Consider the following 18,552-nt stretch of genomic DNA (forward strand, 5'->3'; position numbering starts at 1 on the left):
TTGGGTAAAGGAAAACATAGAAATATATAATTTTAATTTTTTTTTTTATTAATATACTGCACATACAGATTAAATGTCAGAAAATACAGGTAAGACAGAGAGAAGTTTGTGCTGGTGTTGCCCAAGGAGCGCAGTACTTATTGCTAAGCAATGCTGAGCTCGTTAACAGCCACAAAGCAATACCATCATGCAAATAACAGATCTAATAAACCCCACAGAAACTAATACCCGAAGAAAAGCTCTGGGCTGTGGTTAAACTCCCGCTGCTCATTCTATCTACAAAGAAGTAGCCAAACTTCAGTTATGCTGTCTTGGTTTTGTATTATTTCCTGAAGCTGAAGTGATGTACCCGTTTCAGTTGATTATATTGAGATGATTAACTGGAGCAAAGAGATACAAACCATCCTCCATGTCCTCGGCTCCAGAAGGTCTCCCCTTCCCAGGAAAAAAACCAAGTCTTCCTTTTAACTTACTTTTGAAGCAAAGCACTGTAGTAAAGAGAATATATGTGTATGTGCGTGTGTATATATATATATATATATATAAAAATGTATATTCGAACAGTAACTTGCTTGTGTTTATTCATGTTTTAAAAACAATAAACACCCTTCGCCCCACACAAATGCAAACAAAATGTAAAGGAAAATCTGGTGTCTTGTATTGCCGATCCCCTTTCTTTTTGTCAGCGCAATAAATCTTCAGAAAAACACAAACAATTTGTACCATCCCCTTTAAGTATGCAACTACCAAACCAATGACAAAGTACTTCACAGCACCTTCTTATATAAAACACCATTAGCACAAGCATTAAGTATTTCCCATTGACAGACACCTCATCACTTTAGGATTAGCTCACTGATGCTTAACGGACTTCTTTTCCTTCTTTCGTTATTTTCCACCAAAACCTGATTTTCTTCCATCAAGTTTACCCTCAGTGTGATATAACAGAACGATTCTGTACTTCACTTACCCACAGGTCTGCTAGCAAGAAGTCTTCAATGATAGTAGCTTTCAAGCGGCAAAATTAATGCTTTTATATCTTCCTTCTCTCCTGTGAGTCATAGGAGTCATGCATACTCTCTTTCGCCTCTGACACCACTTTGGACCCACCCTGTCAATATTTGTATGCCATGTAGAGAGCAGTCTGGTGAATTAGAGAAGTTGACCAGGACAGCTAGGCATTGACCTATGACCACTACTCACAGGTAAATGCTTTCCCCCAAACCTAAAGGGATGAATTAAAAGATCGATTGGTATCGGTATCATTATTTAGCACTGCTCAAATCTCTAATGAAATATCTTCTCCGGGTTGTGTGAACTCACAATTAATCTAAATACCTCCTGTTTGACGATGTATATTCCCCTCTGAAAAAGTCTGCCAATACTCACCTATGTAATCAATATACAAAGCAGGACTGTCCAAGGTTGGACGGGCTTGTTACAAAAACGATGTCATTTGATCACTAAATGACTTATTATTATTTTCCATACTCAATTATGCTGTTCACACCTTTTTTCTTTTTTTTTTTAACTACTACTGACTTCATCCTACTACAGTGCTTTAGGGAAGCATCAAAGTGTACCAAGCATATGGGATTTCCGAAGTTTTTCCAGTATCTTTTACTACTCTCACTAAATTGAAGTAGACCCATTGTTTTGTTAAACTGAAGCAGGAAGTCAGTCACAGGAGGGATGAACAGTTGGGGAAGATGCTAGAAAAATAACACCACGAACGTTGTTTTTCTTGGACTGGTAGTTCCTCAGAGTGGCAGGTGACCGGTGCAAGCCCTCTCCCCGTGCTGCCATGCCCGCAGAAGAGATTTACTTCAACTAACACACACCACAACTGGGAAGAATGAGGAAGTTCACGGGCAAGTAAAATACACCTGAAGACAGTGAATGCACATTCCTATTAAGTCCCACCATGGCAACATCTTAAACGGGCTCGGGCTTTTAAAGTTTACAAATTCTGCAGTCTGTAGGTGCTAAAGCCGCAAAGTTCCTCATTCAGGCACCCGCACCCGGCGCGGCTGCTGCCAGACGCCCAACTGAAAGCCGAAGGCCCGATTTCCAACGCACGTTATCGGAGCCTGAAGGCAGTCCGCCATCCCGGTTATTTATTTCGGGTTGGCGACTTGTGAAAAACCCGAAGGAGGAGCCGACGCCTCCCTCCGGTTTCCGCGCGGCTCTTCCCTCACACCCCGAAGGGCCGCGGCCGATCGCTCCCGCCGCCTCACGGCGGCCCGGCCTGCGGGGGGCGCTGCGGGGTGGGGGGGGAGGGGGACGACGACGACACGAGCGGAAGCGCGGGGAGCCCCGCCCCGCCCCGCTCCCAGCGTCCCCCGGGCAAGATGGCGGCGCCCGCGCTGGGGCGGCGCGGCCGCGGGGCGGCGGGGCTGTGGGGCGGCCTGCGCCGGGCCGTCCCCTCGCTGCTCCCGCTGCGGCGGCGCGCCCACGAGCAGCCGCGGCGGGCGCGGGGCGCCGGGGGTCTGCTGGCGGAGCTGTGCGAGCGCGGCCTCTTCCAGGAGGTGTTCCCGGCGCCGAGCGCGGAGGAGCAGCTGCCGGGGCTGCTGGAGCCGGGCCGCCCGCCCCTCACCGCCTACTGCGGCTTCGACCCCACGGCCGACTCGCTGCACGTCGGGCACCTGCTGCCCGTCATGGCGCTGCTCCACTTCCAGCGGGCCGGCCACAACGTCGTCGCCGTGGTGGGGGGGGCCACGGCCCGCCTGGGGGACCCCAGCGGCCGGCAGCGGGCGCGGGAGCCGCCGCCGGCGGAGCGGGTGAGGGCGCAGGCGCGGGCCCTGCGCGCCGGGCTGGGCCGGCTCTTCGAGAACCACCGGGAGCTCTTGGGGGCGGCGGGCGGCGAGCGGCTGGGGCGGGCCGCGCTGCTGGACAACGCCCGCTGGCTGGGCCGGCAGCCGCTGCTCGGCTTCCTCGGCGGGGCCGGCGGCCGGCTCCGCATGGGAGCGCTGCTCAGCCGGCAGAGCTGCCAGGCGCGGCTGCGCAGCCCCGAGGGCATGAGCCTGGCCGAGTTCCTCTACCCGGCGCTGCAGGCCTACGACTTCCTCCACCTCCACCGGCACCACGGCTGCCGCATCCAGCTGGGGGGCGCCGACCAGATGGGCAACATCATGTCCGGCTACGAGCTCGTCACCAGGTGGGCGCCGGGGGGGGGGGCCGCGGGGCGGGGCGGGCGCCGGCTCTCCTCGGCCTGCGCCGCTTCCCGGCCCGGCGAGGGTCCCCCGAGCAGCGGGAGCAGCGGTCGCGCCCCCGGAGAGCTGGGAGGCTGTACCTTCTGGCCGCGGTTTTAAGCCGTTTCCGCGAAACGCCAGTGGATTTTTAAGGGAAAGGATGGGCTCTTGCATTAGCGAACCCAAGAACCAAAAATGTCCCGAAGCGCGGGGCGAAATCGCCACCGGTCTCCTGCTGGCGTCGTCGCACCGAAGCAGGGGCAGCCGTGGTGCGCTGCTGGTAAAGGTGGTTCCGTTTCTTCTCTCGGAAGTAAGAAAGATGACGGTGAGCTTTCGCTTACCTGCCAGACTCGGCGTGAGTCTTGGAAAATCCGCAGAAGCGTGCACGCGGCTGGTCGGTGAGCACGAGGCGATGCTGCTGCTTCATGTTACGCGCTTGACTGTTAGGAGACGTGAGAGCATCAGCACAGAAGAAAAGCCTTGCTTACGAGCATCCCAGCCACACCAGCAGCTTCAGTTAGCGCGCAGAGCGCAACACAAAACGTACAGGACACCTGCATTTGCTAGCGCTGTTGCTCATGAAACTGCTTATTCAAAGTGTGTAAACTTCTTCGTTACACACAAAAGAACTTAAACTTCTAAGTTCAAGGTGGGGTGGGGTTTTTTTCCCTAAAGCACTCTTCGCAAAACAGTGTTCTGGCATCTTTTGCCCCTCGCCCCCCTGTGTTATTTAACTGCTTTATATCAAGGATAGAATCTTACAGAATGCTTATATTTTTGTCAGTTTTACCAAGAAGTGATTTATTTTTATTGTTTTAAACACTTGGTGACTCTTCTCTTTCTCAGGATGACAGGAACAGATGTGTTTGGAATTACTGTACCTCTTATTACCAGTACTACTGGAGATAAACTGGGAAAGACTGCGGGCAATGCAGTTTGGCTAAACAGAGATAAGACTTCTCCATTTGAGCTATATCAGTTTTTTGTCAGGCAACAAGATAATATAGTTGAAAAGTAAGTACTTCTTCTTCATCTTGCTTTTTGTCATTGTTTATAAAACCTGATCCTAACTGTTCTCTGTAACTGTTCTGTGTGCAATGTGAGCTACTTGCAGAAGTGTATGTTAATTATAACTGTACGGTCATTAAAGAAACAGGCATGACTGGTTCATAAGTATACAGGATAGTGGAACCTGTCTCCATATGCTGGCATACGCATCATAAAATTAGAGTGTGGATGAACAAACAAGTAAAGCGCAACGCATTGTTCTACCAGTGGGGTGACTTTATCTTATGAGCTATGTTAGTTTCAGTACTGTAACATCACAGTATTGAATAAAATGTAATAAGCAACTGCAGTTTAATAGATACCAATTACTACAAGTTTTTACCTAGTACGAGGTATCCAGAAGCACCACATTCTAATTGCAAGAAGCTACTTAACTGGTTATAAACAAACACATAAAGTTCAGCTTCTAGAACTGCATCACATTAAAAACTGCATATCCCTAAGCAAATTGAAATAGTGCCCTGTTAGGAAAAAGCCAGGAAGTTCCTATTTATGATTGTATTAACTGTCTAGATTAGCGGTCTTCAAATTTTTTTGATCATGTGTCCCTACCAGTAAAAAAAAATTTTGAGCATGCACTCCCAATACTTTTATATTTATTTATAGATTATATAAATGTACTACTGAAGTTCTAAAATTTTCTTCCGGCACCCCAGTGGATCATCTTGCGTACCTCCTGGGGTGCTGGCACCCCACTCTGGAGACCACTGGTCTAGATAAAAACATGCCTAGGAGACAGGTAACGCTACCCAACTACTACTTAAAGCTGTAGCACGTACAAAGACACAATTCTGAGTAATCATTACTTAGGGTAGAGCAATTGCAATGAGCAAAACGTGGTCTTGGATTCATTGTGCTCTCTCTGAATCCGTGTCAATCAGACATAATTCATATTCTTACAAGTGTAAAAATATTTAAGAACATGAAAGGGTAGCAAAAATATGAGAAATACCATTTGACAGGTTGCCTTCATTGACGGCTAGCCTCCATGCTGGTGTGCCAGTTACATGGCTGAAAACAAATAGCCGATGATAGCTTTATTCAGGGCATTATGTTAATTTTAGTAAGTTGCTATATGTTCTCTTCTAAATCTGCTTTTCTTTAAGCTCCAGTATCGCTGTCAAATATGAGTCTTGATAAATCTCAGACAGGTATTTCCCTTTTGTATTGTAACCTGTCTCATAACTCAGTTAACTCTCTCAAAGGTTTATGCCCTGATATTTCAAATTCAGGTTCTGCATCCAGACTTTTCAGACTGATAAGAAGGGCATGTGGGTACTTAGCATTAAAATGTTTCATGTCTTCAGACTTGGTAACAGTAAAAGTACCTTTTTTAATGCACTGCATTTCATACTACTGCAAGCCTATTAAAATGGGACTATGCTTAGATACACACCTTTAAATTCTTGATTAGCCTAAATAATCTTCCTGTTGAGGTACTCATCAGTACATAGCATACTTCTGTCTCATGATCACCACAGAATGGCAGTGATATTTTGCATTAGCATATTGTGCAACTACGAAGAATGTAATAAAAAACATTGTTAGTTGATACACAATTGCAATAAATCCTGTAAAGTAAATGTTTCAAGAGAAAACCAAGTTGTTGATTGCAATGCAAGCTTTAAAAGAGCATTTGACACTATCTTATGTCTGAAGACATTACCCTAAGTGGAATATTAAATAAAACGTGAGTTATCCTGGTAAGCTGAAGCATGTGGGCAAAACCAAATTGTTGTTTGAAAGGACAGAATATCTGTAATACGGATTTCTTAAATCGATTAAGAATCATTTTAGTGTAGTTAATGAAGTTTGAATGACAAAGGCAGGAAGTCTGTAATGATGACTATATAGACAAAATCATTTTTTCTTTGCTGGTAGATACCTGAAACTCTTCACCTTCCTTCCTCTTGAGGAGATTGACCACATCATGGAAATGCATGCTAAAGAACCTGAAAAATGGGGCCCTCAGAAACGACTTGCTGCAGAAGTAACCAAGCTTGTTCATGGTAGAGAGGGGCTAGAATCTGCTAAAAGGTGAAGTTTGATTTGTTGAGCAGTTTTCTTTCAGATTTATTCAATGGTAATTATCCATAGATTTTCAGGGACTATTTTCATGTAGTTAGTTGTTGCTCAGCTGTTAAAAGAGAAGACTGTAGTAATTCTGTAGACTTAAAAATACATTAACAGTATATAAAAAAAATGCTGTGGGTTATGATAAAAAGAAAATTGGGGTGTACTTTAAGTACTTCTCTTACTGTGTGGACCCTCAGAAGAAGTTTGGGGGGGGGGGGTCTGATTAGTTAGAGTAGCACTTTGTGTGAAGATGAGACTAGCGCTGTATTTTCAATGATCTTCGTTCTCACAGGTGTACTAAGGCCCTTTATCACAGCAGCACGGAGGCACTGGAAGCTATGTCTGACCAAGAGTTACAGGAACTTTTTAGGCAAGCTCCTTCAGCTGAATTGATGCTTGAACCTGGAATGAACATTCTTGACTTGTGTCGCAAAGCAAATGCCATTCCAGATGGACCTAGTGGGTATGTTATCACCTGTGCTCTTTGGTAATACCTCAATGTAAATAGGTTGTAGTGGTATGCTTTCAGAAGTTAAACGATTAGGACAGCAAAATCAAGTGGAAACAGGCTAGCATTCTACATACCAGCATTAAGGAAGAGGGGAGCAGGCATCCTCATTCCATTTTGAAGTGAAAGTGTAGGGTAATGCAGTCTTGCGTACCTTAGCTGTAAAATCTACACCTGATGAAGGGACAGTTGAAGGCAACAGCCTAAGTTTCCTCATACCTCTCAGAAAGAATTGGAGTGGTAGAGCTAAGGTTAATTTCAGTCACTCTTGACCTGGACTGAAAGTAAAGTGCAAGAGAATTAAAATTTATTCAATTATGGATCCAACCAAAAAAAACCCTCACTGAACTTTAAATACTTAACAGCAATAAATAGCTGCTTCTTGCAATTACCAATTGTTGTTTTGTTTTGTTTTTTTAAGGTACCAGAAAATTGCAGATGGTGGAGTTTCAGTAAATGGGATTCGAGTAACTAATCCTGAGACTGTTCTTGTTCTCGGACAGCACATTCTCAAGAATGGAGTATCATTGCTTAGGATTGGAAAGAAAAATTACTACATTATAAAATGGCTGCAGTTGTGACAACAGAACTTCTCCCTGAAATGATGTATCATTTTGACTCTGTTGCTCGAAGATGTACTTGAAGATGTTTCTATACTGTGTGTTACTACACAGCTCACAGACTGCCCACTACTACCATAGTTCGTTCTCAAAATACACCAACAGAGTTCAAATAAAGGCAGCTAAGTTATACCACTGCAGAGATTTTTAGATACTCTGCCTTATTCAAAGCACCATAAGAGGATGTGCACAAGAAGATGAAAAGAGTGATTTCAGAGTCCAAAGATGGAGATGCTTTTCCCTTCCTTTAACAACCTTCTGTATTGTAGGAGGAGAACAGTGGCCAGGTACTCTACAGCATAATCCACAGCAAGATGAGCAAAAGCATACCTGAAACCAGTACTTCGTACAGAGAATGTGTGCTACTGTCAGTTTGACTTCATTCTAACTGTAAAACCCGCATAAGTGGGTAAGGACAACCAACCTACGATCAACCTTTTTTTTTTTCTGAACAGGTTTGCTTTGAAGGAAGCTGTAGAAGATTCACAATAAATGAGTACAATGATCAAGCTGTAATATATAAGCTTCTTATTGGTTATGTATGGGGGCACACTGCAAAAATGCTTTCCAGCCTTAATGTGGTAATAAATAGCAAATTCACTTTTTGAAATGTAAGAGTATAGAGCCTTTCAAAGGTTAAATCAGCCTCATGATTGATAAATCCCTTTTATGCCTTCTATGTACTTAGTGTGACTTACAATGTGGGTGACACCCATTCCACTTAGTCTTGTGAATTACATGGATGCATCTGTACTATCTAGAATCTTTGCTGAAGGTATATCCTGGCACTAGTTCTGTTGGCTCTACACAGTCAGTTGCGTATCAGAAGAATTGAAGCATGTACATGAAAGCTTTTTTAATTTTAGATGCCTAAGGGTTGTGGGTGAACAGCACCACAAGGGTATCTGGACCAGGAAACATGTGAGGGAAGCTATAGGCTTTTGCAATTTAAAATTCTGACCCTTCAGATAGGGCAACGTGCAAAAGCTGTACTTCATAAAAGAGCAGAAAGTGATCCTACTGCTTATGGCATAGCCAACACTTGGGATCACAGCGTCCTCATTTTCTTGTAAAGACAGCATGAAAGAAAGAATATACTTTGAGAGTTGGTAGAATAGCAACACCACCACAACCCACATGTGGTTACCAAGATTATTTGTCATACAAGCCTGTATTTTAGTTACTTAGAACTGGTTAACTTCTTAGAACACAGTAATGTAGCTGGCAGGCTCAGAACTTTTTTCTTACAGGACCCTCCCTGCCCCAGTGCAAACACAGATGAAGCCCTCATTCTGATTTATGAGGTGATTGATTGCTTTGGGCCTTGGCTGTAGCGTTGTTCTTGAGGTTTAGGGTAACCCTCACACTTAGGCCAAAGAGAATCATTTCCTAGTCCATGAAACTGCTACAATACAGTTTTGCAGCCACAAGGGGAGCAGCTTTAATCTTGGCTACCTCATCACCATCTCTGATGTTGTTAGATTAAGTCATGGCATTTCAGCTGGTTTAAAACCACCCAGCCTATGAGAAGAATAGGGAAGTTATATGAAGTCAATCTCAGGAATCCAGATATTCTATAGTTGGGTGTGGAGTTTCTGTTGGTTTTTTTTAGGTGGGTTGTCTTTGTTTGTTTTTTTTTTTACTTGATGTTGATCAAATTGATGTGATGAACTTGATGTTGGCTTTATTTGCACTGTCAATCAAGATTTCAATAGTGATAAATTACAGTGGCTTGCTGCATATACATCACAGTTTCTTCAGATTATTAAACTCTAATATGGTAGCACTTTCAGTACCTCACCACATGGAGTTCTTAATATTAATTTCAGTTTCTAGATCCCACTTATCTGCCTGATAATGAGATCTCTCTATCCTAATCTCTGCTATATAAAGTAGTTGAGTCATTCCTACCTTAAAAAAAAGCTCTACCTACCCTGTTAGCTCTCAGAACCAATTTGTTGCTTGTTACTTTGCGTTAAGCTGCAGTAATGATCAGCACTATCCTAGAGAAAGCATATGGAGGAAAAAAAAAAATCACAATTTTTGACATGAAAAGGATAGAAGAAGGGAAGGGAATGTTGCGTTCATCCACTTAATAGTAGAGCTGTCTCATTTCTTAAATAGCAGAACCATTATAACAATACAGAAACATGCACCCAGGAACAAAAATGTAGCAGTACACACCCATGTTAGCCTCCAGAGAAATGTAACAGATCAGATTTGACAGTTACTTTCTGGTTGCAGAAAATAAAACTCCTAGGAGTAGACTAAGTCATGTTTCATGTCTGATCTCTCTCCTGCCTTTTTTCCTTCAACTCCAAATGGTACAGATACACATATATCCACAAATTTCAAATATTTTTTTTTAAAACCATTACTACCCACTTGGATCAAGTATTAAAAGGATTTTATTTATTTTTACAAATACAAAATAAAAAGGAAATTAAATTCTTTGCATACAAGGTTTTTAATAAGATCATAAACTCCAAGAAATTTAGTCCATGCTTCTTTTTTGACCAACTCCTAGCAATCCACACCCTTCCCTGACTCTTTCCAAAGAAACACTTTGGAAACCACTACTTTTCATAACCATACAGGATATCACAACTGAACATTTGAACACTTAGGCCAAGAATCAAGGATGACAAAAAAAAAAATCAAGTGTTCTTTCTTAGCCTGGTCTCATTTCTCATGTATCCCAAAACAGGTATGTTCAGGTAATTGGAGACATAGCTTGTTCAAATGTAAACAAGTAGTAACTAATATTAAAGTATTTAACATGTCTACAAATGTATGATTTGGAGAAGTGCAAGAAGAAAAGTAATTATTTGGGCCAGACATTAAAAAAAAACCCAAAACCAAAAAAACATTTGGACAGTATCTAGGGACAGCAAAATCTGGAGGGCTTGAATTTAACATTATTCTGGCAGTTAGCAATGAAGAGGTAAAGGCTGAAAGGGCATGCAGCAAGTAATCTAAAAGGGAGCTCTCAAGAGCATGAAAGCACCTTTGCTAGTTCAAACAGTGTCACTCGGCATAAAACCATATTCAGGTGGTCTACTCTGCTTTTCTCTTAAACTTTGAAGTATTAATCATCTAGCTCTTACCTCAGCACAAGAGTTTTACTGGCAACAAGTTAAAAAGCAGATGCATTTGAGATCTTCCATATCTACAGAAAATACCAGCTCGCACTCGCTCTCATAGCTGAACGATTTCAACTGTGGAAAAAAAAACCCAAAACACTCAAGATAATTCAAGTCACCAACAGGGGCACAACAGATTGGCATGTTGTTTCCCCTGCTGTATTCCATAAAGCAGGGACCTGAGTTTGCAGTATCCAATCTGGCATCTTTCAAAGTCAATCCTCCATAAAGCATAGAGTAAAAGCAAGTTTTATGTAAGTTTTGTTATGTTTACTTCAGAATACAGTTTGAAGCACACAGACATCCCCCTTAACCATCTATTCCACTAAGTGAAATTTGAAACCAACTACTAAAAAACCCAAGTAATTTATTGACAAACTGTTCACATAGGGATACTATGTTTTATTTACAGTAATACCACACATAGGTCAGATATTAATGTCAAACATTTAGTAATCTAAACTTAGCTACAGTGGTTTTTCTCCCCCATGATTGTGTGTTTCACTGGAACACAAGTTAAGTTAGCTGAAATTTGTGCATTGATGACAAAAGTATTTCAAGTTTAAATTAAATAAGATTGACTAGAAAACATTTGTAAACCTGTCTTGTCTAATCTGGGAATTTTTCAGTTGCTGAAAGCCTTCATTAGGCTTTTTTTCCATAGTTTTCCTGTAATTTATTTTAATGGTTGCAGTAACAGTAGCATTTTAAGTATTTTAGTTCAATTCCAGACAACAGATTGTTTAAAAACCATTAATAGCCACTAGCAGCCTGTCTATGCTATTACTTATGCAACTAACAATGTAGAATTGCATGAGGGCAAGTGCAAACATACCTAAGTCTGTCTGTACAAATACAGGTAGTTGTACTATTAACTTGTAAGAGCATGTAAGTCCTGCCACCTGAACTACAAGTCAGTTCAAAACTTTATTTCTGGGATAATTAACTTTGTATATTATCTGTTTATTTATTAACAGAATTGTTACAGCATGGATTTTTAAAGACTTGCATTAAGGATTACAAATCAAGTTCATTTCTTGGCACTCAAACATTACCAAATTGAAAATTTTTGTGAAACTTAAAAAAATCATAACATTTCAAAAAAACAAATTAACACTGTGGAAATTTCACGTGATATTACAGAGCCAGTTAACACTTGCAGGAATTTCTTAAATAAATGGAATTAATTTGCTTTATGCAACATTTGAAAACTTTACAAGTCAGAATATTTCTTCACAAGAGACTGTTGACTGAACTTTCAGAGTTAAAGCTTAGGTAGCAGTTCACTTATGGACGGCTCTACCTTGTTGAAAGCATACTTTTTAGAGGCTGAAAGTAAAAGGGAAAGAGGCGTCAGGTGAATTCCAAACAGAAATGTAATGCTTTCGACAAAACTAGTAGAAGCTTTCGCTGTTCACCAAAATTGATTTGAAAAGTGGCTTGCGCTTCACTACAGTCACATTTCTTAAATCTGAGAACTACCATCCCCGGATACAATGCAAGAAGTTAAAATTACTTCCTTTGTTTTCATTACACATGGAGCATACATCATGATCTTTTAGGCTGTTTAAAGATACAGAATATATTTGTGTGTTCTGCACAAGTTATTTCAGATCATGCATAAAGTACCCGCATCTGTCAGACTTAATTCCTTGTACTTATACTGGTGCCAAACTGAAGATTACCGTGAGAAAAAACACATTTTTAAACAGACCTTCTTGTAAACTAAGGTCTTAACAGTTTTTAAATTTTCAATCTGTAGCAGCTTACAAAAGGAATTACATTTCTGTTAACTGATGAAATGGGGAAGGAACTGAATGTGGTAATAAAAACCTCACTATATTAGCCCAATATCATAAAAGCAAGCCATGGATGTTAACAGCAGTGTCCTGTTTTTCATGCAAGTTGTGATAAAATATCAGCAACACCATAGTAAACATTTTTACTTTATACAAAAAAGTGAATCTGCTTGAAAAGTACATGCAAGTGTGCTGGCTGGAGTTTAAATAAATTTTTATCCATAAAAATTAAAATCTTTACTTTTTAAAGGCTAGTGTGATCAATATTTATCTGTATGAATTATAAACAGAAGAAAATAAGTCATCAACTTAATTTCCAACCTAAAATTCCCTAATTTTAGGATTGTCCTCAAAAAAAAAAAAAAAAAAAAAAAAGGAAAGAAAGAAGAAAAAAGCTACTTACAGCACAGTAAAATTTCCTCAAAAGTAACTGTAATCTCTGGTATAAATATTCCAATCCCACAGACTTTCTTTCATACTGACATACATTGCAAAATTTGGAAGAAGTTGTGGGGATCCCCTTCTCCCTGGCCAACTTAATCTGTTTTTAAAAGAAACACTTATTATCCCGTTACAGTTTTGAAATCCGTTTTTATTTTTCAGGTCTGCCAGGACAAATCTACTGTCGGGTGGTCCAGGGGCTTGGTCCCAGGGGGGAGGAAGGGGAAGGTGTTCTTGTACCTGATTATAAACCCCAACATTTATACACAAGCTCCAGTGCACATGAATAACTTTGCACCCACATTTTAGTAGGCTGTTATTGTTTGCAAGCTCCAGGCTAATTCTTCCTACATGATACTCCATTAAATGAAGTTCAGAGTTTTGTCCGCAGTTTTAATGTTTGGGGAAAAAAAATGGGGACACACATACATAGTAATACGGTAGACACCTCTACTGTGCTATAAAATTGATACCTCCATCTGTCATAGTGCATGCAATATATTCATGAAAGAAAATACTCGGTGCTCTCTTCTCTTCACAGTATTTAAACTTCTGTTGTAAAAGCAGCTTAAAACTATGCCACAAGACTACACCGTCCATCTTAACCACAGGCAACCTGTTTAGCAAGTCAGGCACTGGAACTTTAATGTTTTTTCCCCAAGTTCAAATGAGACTGTCACTGAGACAGTAGACTTGGTCTGCTTTAATTTGCACCAGAAAGCTGGTAAGGAAACATTTAGAGCCATTTATTATGTGGATTAAATACGACTTATTTTGCAAAATACAGCATATTTTTCTGTTTGCAAATCAAACCAACTGTCTTTACATGAGCAGATTTACACAGTTGCAGTACACAGATAAGAGTTCATAAATAAAAATTCTACTCCATATACCATGCCTAGCAATTTTCAAGTCAATATAACCTCCAATGCCTATAAATAGTGTGGCTGGTACAGTCTTCACCAAAGATGTGTCTCACGAATCTCTGCAATGATCTGACTGGCTCGCTGCAGGGCCTGCACACAGAAAGACAGAAAAGCCAAAGTTACTTAGTTTTTCTGAAGAGATTTCTCAAAGAGAACAGCAGCAGTCTAGGAAGCGTCATGTTAATCAAATTAAAGCTAATGATTTTCATTATGAAATAAGTGGTAACTACCTGCAACAACATTGCTTAACAACTCTGAAGCCTTCCATCTGCAAAAGATTAGGCAAGTGGAAAATACTACCAAGCAAAAGGTAATGGTAAAACATAGCATAGGTGTCATTAAATCATTTCTCTAGAGAGGTAAGAATTAAAAATTGAAAACTGAACTTTCAGTTAGAAGCAAAAAGAGCTCATTGTCATTGTTTTGAACAACTTTTACGTACTCAGTGTTCCAAATAACGCCTCTTAACATTTGGTATTTATAAAAAAGGGCTGACTCACCACACACAGTTTTAATGCTTTTAACCTTCCTCAAAATAAAAAGGGAAACTGTACCTATTTTATATCGCTTTTAGCATTCTGGTGCATTCATTACAGTCTAGCCTGCTAAACTTTGCAAGTTTAAAAGCTCAGAATACCAACTAATACTAACATTATTTAAAGGATTACCCCAATTTGGGGAAATCTGAGCTATGAGTTTGGCCCTGTAAAGTTTACAGTTCAGATTAACAGACAGTTCCCCTCACTCAAATGTTGATCATATAATAGCAAAGCTTAAACTTGCTGCAGGTGGTCTTGGACAAGCAGTATCTCAGAGTATCCAATCTCTCAAACACCTGCTGTCTGACCACACTGCATGTGAAGGAGAAGCACCTCTTGCTACTTCTTCAGTGAGCTGAACTGGCAAAGGGACTCTTTCTATGCAGTTTAACCCAAAGCAGCGTTATTTCTGATGCAGCTGGTGCAGACGCTGATACACCACATAACTCAACAATGAAAAAAACAAAGAGTTGTGTAACATGGACATGTCACAAATGCCCTGTCATACAGATGTACACAGGGGTCATCAGAAGTGAATCCCAACAGTCCCACTGTTCGTATTATGGGTTACTGTCTAGATGCACCAGCCATTGGCCAGCAGGCTCTGTGTGAAGCATACAGCACTTAAAACACTGTAAGCTTAATCCCCCAAAAGAGAACTGCTGAACACTATAAAATAGTTAAATAAAAGCAAATTATTAAAAGCAAATGTATAACTGAAAATAACACCAGATTAGAGCTTCTGCTTTATGCCCAAAATATAGTTTAAGTCACTTCTTCCCAAGTACTCAATCTACATAATACTTTCTGGTCACATATTGCTTTAATTCCTCTAGCAGAGAGAGTAATACACTGGCATACTCTTAAAAAGCAGCAAATTAAAAAGGAAGGCAAGTCTTCAAAAAAATCTCACATTTATATGGTTTCAATTTAATTAACTACTCCCATGAGCTCCTGATCTTTTTAATACCTTTAGCATGTCAGCTGCCTCTTTTCTGCGCTGTGCCATGTCCTCAGATTCTGTCAGAAGGTCATCCAACAACAAGGATTTATACAGCTGGCCTACCAGCTCACTCTGAAGAGTGTCTTTCACATGGTTCACCAGAAAATGCATCACTGCCTTTGGCACACTGCAAGCATATAAAGATTGTTTCTTCAGAATTATTCAAAACGCGTTCTGCTCTAGATTGAAGAATGCACAATGTAATAAGTAAGCAGATACACACAGCCTTGGCTCAAACTACCAGGAATATACCACTACTGTAAATAAAAACTCTCTCTCAAATAAATGCAGTATCTTGTGCAATTTAAGAGCTGTTGAATTTCTTCCAAATAGGATAGCTGCATGATATATATGAATATATGATATACATGAATATATATATAGTGTAAAAAATAAGAATAAATTACATTGCTCACTAGAGACCAACCCAAGTCTCCACTGTGCTAGGCTTGACAAAAAGCTAAGCATTTCAACCCTAAAATCAATCTTAATGTGAGAATGAGAAAGGAAGGAGGCAAAGAAAGAATGCATATATCTGATCTTACTTAGCAGATGAACTGAAAACAGGATCACTGTTCAAACACTGGACCACATTATCTCTGATATCAAAGAGCATAATGTGAGAGCAAATTAAAAATGCAAATGGAGTTTAAGTGTGAAATATATGTGTCTGGAATGGGGGCAGGCGGCAACCAATGAGAATCAAGAATAATCCATCAGAAAGACATTACAGAATCTGTAGAGTGACATTTTTCAGCTCTGTTGCCAGGCTAAAAACACCTGAAAGAAACCACTGCCTTAGCTCTGATTTCCATGCCACTAAGCTTCCTGAAAAAAATTCCAAGTATTGAATCTAGCTGAACCTGATTGTCTTTGGGACTTAGGATACGTGTAGCAGTACTCTTCTGAAAAAGGAGGGAAAATATTTGCGCGAGTATTGACAAAATCAAATCATCATACTAATGCATACTAAAATCTGGGGATATAAACACAGCATCAAAAATTGAATTAGTGCACGTCAGGTTATTTCAGAGTAACAGTAACTGACAATAAAAATACTGATGGTTGTTCCCAGCTGAGAAATAAAACATATTAGTTTAGGCAACCTTGTTGGTGTAATTCTTAGCAGCAGTATTTTGCAACTAGAGTGGACTAGGAGTTGACATATCATCAGTACTGACTCATTAAGTAGCAACCACATCGCTCTTCTAACACACCCATAGCCCTACACCTAAATCAAAATAATTTTCGTGGGTGATCAAGAGTTTTTGCTCATTCTTAGAGTGCTGCAATTGTCACTGCAGAATTAACTTGACAAGGACCATGCAAGTCTAAACAGCCAGACCCAAGATCAACACATCTGAACTTCTGGAATCATACTGCCAAGTTTGGCTGGGAATTTTGCCACTGCATTCTGCTGCGTTATGATTCTTTACTAGCCAGTTGTGGAAAGACTTCTGGGAAATCATGATGAGACCATATAGATCTATTAGTACTCAAGTAATTCAATTTACATCCTCCTTTCAAACCAATACATTGCAAGTTCTACCAAAGAAGAGGTTAAGAAAGAAGCCTAGAATATTTTGGAAGTCACCTGGCTAAGAGTGAAAGCAACCCAAAACTCAGGTTCAAAGCTGTGTGGGTACAGATACCATCCAAACCATCCAAGTAAGAGCCTGAATTAGTTCTGCAAGTATGATATGGGACGGACATGAGTACCATCTTCGAAAGGTATTTCCTAAAAATATTTCTGAATTAGGTGAGGATGTCCTAATACATCAAATTCATAATACTTGAGATAGCATTTTATTTTTTTCCTTATGTATGCATATTTACTGCAAAGAATGTGAAGGGATTGTTTAGAATACACAAGGAGGTAACACTACTAGTACTAACACTGCAGTAAAATTAAGGTAAACAAAACAATTCCTTGCCATGAAATACTAAAAATTATATTGAGGAGAATATTAGTTTACTGGATAGAATAAAACTTCTATGACCTCACTAATCTGCTCTAAACTCTGGTTTCCAGACTCCTGTATTTCCCCCCAAATTTCCCATATTTTATATATATGTTAGGTCTTTCCTCAAAGACTTAAGCAAAGCTAAGTTTTACATCATTTTTCATTAAAAAAAAAAAAAAGTACAACAATTTTTAAGCAAAACTTTAAAGGCATTTTCCATAGTGGCACACAGCTGAAACATTACTTTTATGCTATTTCCATCCTTATAGCTAAGTACTAGAAAACTTAGCTGCAGTAGTTCCTATTCCACCTTCCTGTTTGAAATAGGAAGAAATAGTCCATTAAAGAAAACAAGTGCTTCTTCAGGATTCTTAATTCTGTGAAGGGTCAAGTTTTACTGTTGCTGCCCCTTCTAAAAAGAAAAAAAAAAATTTTTTTCTCTCTGCTTACAAACATAAGAACATGATAAAATAACAAGATTATATACATGACTCTTGAGATACCACAACATTTGTATGCCTTAAGTATTTCTAGGAAGTTTTGTTTTACCTGTCCTGAATGTTCTTCCTGACAATAAGGAAGTAAGATTTAATAAGTCGTTCAATCACTTCACAATCTCGTTGCTCACGGGCAGAAAGTTTGCGTGCAACAGGTACAGGCTATGTTAAAAAAATAAAAACCACAGTTTACTAACTCTGCTCATTTGCATAAGTAAATAAAACTCAAACTGTGGAGTCTAAAATAAACTATCGCTCTTTTAGTCTGATAGTTTGATAGATGTAACCAGTCGTGCAACAAACCTCTTAAGTCTTCAGACTTAGAGACATGTCAAAATCCAGATCTGTGAAACAAAGGTCAGAGGGCACCACTACTAAATTTTTTTTAAAAGCTCACTAAAAGAACTAAGCTCTCCAAACACTTAAAGGATCTCCAATCTATTTTTAACTTAAGTGTTTGTTAATGATTCTTTTCCTCTAATATAAAAATACCAACTTCAGCAAAAAAGAGCAGGAATTTGAGTTGAGACATGAGCTGAGATTGTTTCTCTACAAAGAGCTATCTAGACAAGGAGTGCACTTGCACAGGAATTTGTGAAAGGAAGCCAGTTAGCCCAAATCATAGGCTGAAACTGGAGCGGGGGGAACGATGAAAGATTGGGCAAGCAGGAAAGCAGAAGAGACTGGCTAGAGCTCCCTGTCCCTATAGTGGTATCTATTTACAAAGATATCATACATTAGTCGCAAAATTACAAGATCTGGATGTAATCAAAATTA

General features: G+C 40.1%; 2 protein-coding genes and 1 long non-coding RNA gene across 6 annotated transcripts in view; 1 reads left to right on the top strand and 2 right to left on the bottom strand.

The window, feature by feature from the left end:
- Nucleotides 1-30: 30 nt before the first annotated feature.
- On the bottom strand, nt 31-2,303 carry LOC138690080 (uncharacterized). Its single transcript, XR_011328880.1, has 2 exons — nt 971-2,303; nt 31-488 (listed from the first exon to the last, which is right to left on the bottom strand). It is a non-coding gene; the product is annotated as an uncharacterized lncRNA (long non-coding RNA).
- Nucleotides 2,304-2,313: 10 nt separating this feature from the next.
- Nucleotides 2,314-7,972, top strand: YARS2 (tyrosyl-tRNA synthetase 2). Its single transcript, XM_069807585.1, has 5 exons — nt 2,314-3,157; nt 4,038-4,205; nt 6,141-6,296; nt 6,628-6,798; nt 7,265-7,972. The coding sequence occupies exons 1-5, from the start codon at nt 2,352-2,354 to the stop codon at nt 7,422-7,424; spliced, it is 1,461 nt and encodes a 486-aa protein (XP_069663686.1). The 5' UTR covers nt 2,314-2,351; the 3' UTR covers nt 7,425-7,972.
- A 1,881-nt stretch (nt 7,973-9,853) lies between these two features.
- Nucleotides 9,854-18,552, bottom strand: part of DNM1L (dynamin 1 like) — a 41,837-nt gene continuing 33,138 nt past the window's right edge. For all 4 annotated transcript variants that reach the window (XM_069807584.1, XM_069807582.1, XM_069807583.1 and 1 more), the window contains 3 exons: nt 17,828-17,937; nt 15,282-15,441; nt 9,854-13,862 (listed from right to left, as the gene is read on the bottom strand). In XM_069807584.1, the coding sequence (XP_069663685.1) occupies nt 13,806-13,862; nt 15,282-15,441; nt 17,828-17,937 (327 nt within the window). In that variant the 3' untranslated portion in view covers nt 9,854-13,805. The remainder of the gene's footprint in view (nt 13,863-15,281; nt 15,442-17,827; nt 17,938-18,552) is intronic.

The sequence above is a fragment of the Haliaeetus albicilla genome, chromosome 19 (genome assembly GCF_947461875.1).
Source record: "Haliaeetus albicilla chromosome 19, bHalAlb1.1, whole genome shotgun sequence".
Taxonomy (NCBI): Eukaryota; Metazoa; Chordata; class Aves; order Accipitriformes; family Accipitridae; genus Haliaeetus; species Haliaeetus albicilla.